This window comes from Chiloscyllium plagiosum, chromosome 31 (assembly GCF_004010195.1).
Source record: "Chiloscyllium plagiosum isolate BGI_BamShark_2017 chromosome 31, ASM401019v2, whole genome shotgun sequence".
Classification (NCBI taxonomy): Eukaryota; Metazoa; Chordata; class Chondrichthyes; order Orectolobiformes; family Hemiscylliidae; genus Chiloscyllium; species Chiloscyllium plagiosum.
In genome coordinates, this window is record NC_057740.1 from 18,299,814 (window position 1) to 18,304,998 (window position 5,185).

Sequence of the window (5,185 nt, forward strand, 5' to 3'; positions counted from 1 at the left end):
GGCTGGTACAATTGCAACATTTAAGAGGCATTTGGATGAGTATATGAATAGGAAGGGTTTGGAGGGATGTGGGCCGGGTGCTGGCAGGTGGGACTAGATTGGGTTGGGATATCTGGTCAGCATGGACGGTTGGACCGAAGGGTCTGTTTCCATGCTGTACATCTCTATGGCTCTATGACTCTAAGTGACAGAGAAACTGAAATGGACCACCTTAACCTCATGCAAAAAGGTTAGACAACCTTGTTGTCGAGGGTAAACAAAAGTGCCACTACCCGCATTGACAGAGGGAGTGAATTCTGAATGCAGTGGATGGAGTGCCAATCGAACCAACTGCTTTCTCCAGGCTGGTGTTGAGCTTCCTGAGTATTGTCGGAGTGATAATCATCCAGGAACGTGGATAGTATTCAATCACACTTCTCGCTGTGCCTTGTAGAGGGTGGGCAGACTTTATGGAACCAGGAGGTGAAATACCAACCTTAGAATTCCCAGCTTCTGAGTTGCTTTAGGAGCTACAGTATATGCATGGCTGCTCCAAGTCAGTGTCTGGTCAATAGCAACCCCTAGCATGAAATCAGGATCCTAGCACAAGCAACTAATAGCTACTAATAGCTTTAAAATATTTTTTCAGTTTTTTTTCTGCATCTGTGGTATTCATGTTTATAAAGGACTTATTTAAGTATTTTGTTAGTGATGTAATTGGCAAGTCACAAGGAACACATATGACGATTGAGTACCTTGGGGAATATGATCGCTCAGAAGCTGCTGGAATATTGGAAGCAACGTGTTAAATAAATGATGATGTTCCTAGTAGGATGCATAGCTTATAAAGTCTGCTTGAATTTACCTTTGGCCAGCAAGGAACATTGCACCTTTGGCTGAGGGATTTGGGAAGAAAGAAGTTTGCCAGATCAGACACCTTTGAAAAATCTACTTCACCATTTTTGGGGGAACAGATTTAATAGGCTGGAGAATAAGCATTTGGCCTTCTAAAGAAAAATGAATGCCATTGTTCTCAGGGTCATAGGGTCGCAGCAGGGAAAGAGGCCCTTTGGCCAATTGTGTCATTTCGGACATGAAGCACCTATCAAGACTCTTATTCCATCATGTGGAACGTAGACCTGTTGTGCTCTGGTACTTCAAGTGTTCAGCTAAATACTTCTTATAAGTTGTAATGGTCCCTGCCATGACCACACTTTCAGGCAGTGATTTTCAGAGACCTATAACCTTCTGGGGAAAAAGGTTATCCTTAAAACCCCTCCAAACTCCTGCACTTCCCTTAAATCTCGGCCCCTACTTATGGATGCCTCTGTTAAGCAGAATGGTTTATTCCTATGTACTCTATCTTTGCCCCTCATAATTTTGAACACTTCGATCACGTCCTCTGTCAGTCTTCTCTGCTCTAAGCAATACAACTCCAGTCTATCTAGCCTCTTCATAGCTGAAAGACTCCAGTCCAGACAACGTCTGGTGAACTCCTGTGAACCCTCTCTAAATACAATCACAACTTTCCAGAAATCACAAAGTACTCCAATCCTGGTCTAACTAACATTTTATACAGCTCCATCATAACTTCCCTGCTGTTGTGTTTAATGCTTCAACTAATAAGTGCAAATATTCTATATGCCTTCTTAACCACTTTATCCTCCTGTCCAATTGCCTTCAAATATCTGTGGTCATCCACACCAAGGTCCCTCCGATCCTCTGTACTCCTTACAGTACAGTACATTCAACCATTCATTGTGTATTAATTTGTGTGTTCAACCTCCCAAAATGCATCACCTCACACTTTTCAGGATTAAATTCCATTTGTCCAGCTGACCAGCCCATCATAACATCCTGCAGTCTCAGGCTTTCTTCATTATTTACCACAGCATCATTTTTCTTTGTTATTTGTGAACTTGCTGATCAAACTTCCTACATCTATATTTAGATCATTAATGTACTCTACAACAGAAAGGGGCGCAGCACCAAAGCCTGTGGCATGACACTGGACACAAACTTCCAGTCATAAAAACAACCTCTGACTATCCCCTCCACTCTCTGCCTTTAAGCCAATTTTGGATCCAATTTGCTAAATTGCCTTGGATCCAATGGGCCAGGCTCCTTTGTGAGACAGTATCAAAAGCCTTATTGAAGCCTATATTCGTTACATTACCCTCATCTACAATTAGACACTTGAAAAACTCAATCAAATCTGTCAGATATGATCTTCCCCTGACATAGTCATGCTGACTATCATTGATTAATCCTTGCCTCTCCAAGTGGAGATTAACTCTGTCCCTCAATTATTTTTTCCAAAGGTTTCCCTAACACTGAAATTAGACTTACTGGCCTGCGGTTTGCTGGTGTATCTCTACCACTCACTTTGGAAACACTAACTGTCTTCTTGTCCTCTGGCACATCTGCCCGAGCCAGAGAGGATTTGAAAATGAATGTCGAGACCCCTAGATCATCTCCCTTACTTCCCACAGCAGGTTGGGATACATCTCATCTCAGCCTGGGGACCCATATAATTTGAAGCTCACTCAAATACCTGCTCCTGTCTCAATTGTAATTTGTTCAACTATATTATGGATCTCTGCTGACTTCCATACTTACATCATTCTTCTTAACTGTGGATGGCTGTGACTGCTACTACAGGAAAAGGATCACCTGGACCGCAGAAAGGTCCAGCTAGAGAACACAAACCAGTTCATGCTCAGAACCTTCTCCCCCTGCCCTGGTGACAACAGGAAAGATGTCACAGAGATGTACAGCATGGGAACAGACCCTTCTGTCCAACTCGTCTATGCTGACCAGATATCCTAACCTAATCTAGTCCCATTTGCCAGTGCTTGGCCCATATCCCTCTAAACCCTTTGTATTCATATACCCATCCAGATGCCTTTTAAATGTTGTAATTGTACCAGCATCCACCACTTCCCCAGGCAGCTCATTCCATACGAGAAAAAGTTGTCCCTTAGCTCTCTTTCAAATTTTTCCCCTCTGACCCTAAACCTATGGCCTCTAGTTCTGGACGCCCCCACCCAGGGAAAACAATGGTAGCGAACACTTAGTTTTGTTTTGTCATGGAAATGTTCAAGTGCTGATGGGATGCGTGTGGTCTAATTTGGAACAAATTGAGACAGTGCTTGTAATGTGATAAATGAAGGGATACCACCACGGGAAATAATACCAAAACTATTGGATAAGCAGAGCTGCAAAAACGTATTTGTCTTGGTACCGACCCAGCAATCAACAGCTCCTCTTGAACACAGGATTTGTAGGCGATTTACGAGTGAGGAGTGCAGCGCTGTCAGTGCCTTGTTTAATTACAGCTCGGGGGGAAGGCGCTACTTAAACGCAAATTGCTACTTTTACCAGGTCAAAACTTCCGACCGCAGAGTTAAAGAAATCATGAGACGCGAAAGGTCGTCCCAGGTACGTGTGAAATCGAGGTATTGAAACAAGATTTGACAGGTCCTTGAAATTTCATGCAGGAAATTCCTGCTCAATGTTGGGGTGCGGAAGGACTAACTCCTGCTAGCAACAATTGTTCAATTTTCAGGAATTAATATCTGCTTGCCTGATTTGGTCACTGGGTCACCCCAAGGGTTAGGATCACTAGGCACAGCGGCCAGTCCGCGACAGAGTTATTAAGACTTTGATAATTCAGACCAATAAAACATACCCGCAGTTCCTGTTCCCCCTCACCGATACTGACACAATTATGGCTCTTGTGTTTCCCCACGACAGGGCAGAGACAGCAGATGCACACTTTGTCGTCCTTACAGTAAATCTCCAACAGTTTCTTGTGCTCTATGCACTTCCATGTAGACATGTCTGCAGTGGGATCAATGAGGGGATGGTTTTTAAAGACAGCGTTCTCTCTGTGATGTTTGAGATGTTTGGAGCACATGGAGGCCTCACATTTCAGGCAGGTTTTGACAGCTGTTAGTTTTTTCTTACTGCAGTAGTTACAGGGTAAAGCTACTGGGGTTCCATTCACTGCCTGGTATTTCAGAGCTATGTTTGCCAGTTTGAAATTCCTTTTCAGAGCAGGCCTCTCTCTGTAATTTGCTCTGCATTCTGGGCAGGAATAAGTGCCAGATTCTGGCTCTCTCCAGGACTCCTCAATACAAGTTCGGCAGAAGCTGTGCTTACAGTTCAGTATCACCGGGTCGGTGTAGATTTGGAGGCAGACGGGGCACGTTAACTCCTCTTCCAACCACTCGGGAGGTAAAGCAGCCGCCATTGGGAATGACAAAAACCGAAACTGAAACCGTGGCATTTGGATCACGGAACAAAACGGCTGGGGGAAGAGACCACTGCAAAATGAGGGATAGACTCTCTGTCATTTTAACTGTAATCTCATTAAACAGCTCAGACTGGGACATCTCCTGCAGCAGCCTGTACAACCAGAACATGGTTTGGTTTTGTTTAAAGCGACTGGGTGTTCCTGTACCTCTGCAGGGCCGTGGGTTAAGGTTGTGGCATTTCCAAGTCTCCCCTGTTTGTGTAGATCGAGCACTTCCAGTAAAGCAGACACTTCAGTCACTGGCTGTCCACCCTGGCTGTGTATTTTTGAAAAAGTTGTGGAGTCCCTGTTAGGTGGTAGCCGGTAGCTATCACTAACTGAATCAACACTGAGCTGTTAGATCATTAACCGGCAGATATCTATTATCATTTATAAAAACTGAGCGGCCCAGCCTCTGATACGGGCGGCTGCAGTTTCAGAATATCTTGACTCCCCTCCGACTCCGGTGAAATTTTCTGGAGCGCCTTCATTGATTTTTATTTTAAATCAGACAGTCGACGGGATTGTTACCTGGTCGTTGCTGTTTTGCTCAATGAGCTTGAACGGCCAAACATTTCCAAGCGGAAAAAAAAATACCTCTAGGTTGTGCAAACACTTGGCAAACCAGGCAGTGACCCAGAGCTGCGACATTAGACCGGAGGTGGGGGCAGAAAACAGCTCACTGAATAAAACATTCACGGAGCTACGCAGTAAATAAACTAGCTTCAAGCATTAAGAATATATGGTGTAGATCTCCTCATTTATATCTACATACATACAGATTCTACTTTGTCAATATTACACATTCTAATATCTAGGCTATTCCAAGAATACAAACAAGTAAATATTACACAAGCCCCATGCTTTCAGCTAACCTCTATTAAAAAAAATATCGGTGGTGTAACTTGT

General features: G+C 43.8%; 1 protein-coding gene across 1 annotated transcript in view; it reads right to left on the minus strand.

The window, feature by feature from the left end:
• Positions 1 to 4,644, minus strand: part of LOC122565288 (E3 ubiquitin-protein ligase TRIM62-like) — a 21,148-nt gene extending 16,504 nt beyond the window's left edge. The window contains exon 1 of the mRNA XM_043721085.1: positions 3,671 to 4,644. Within this exon, the coding sequence (XP_043577020.1) occupies positions 3,671 to 4,270 (600 nt within the window). The 5' untranslated portion in view covers positions 4,271 to 4,644. The remainder of the gene's footprint in view (positions 1 to 3,670) is intronic.
• Positions 4,645 to 5,185: the final 541 nt, after the last annotated feature.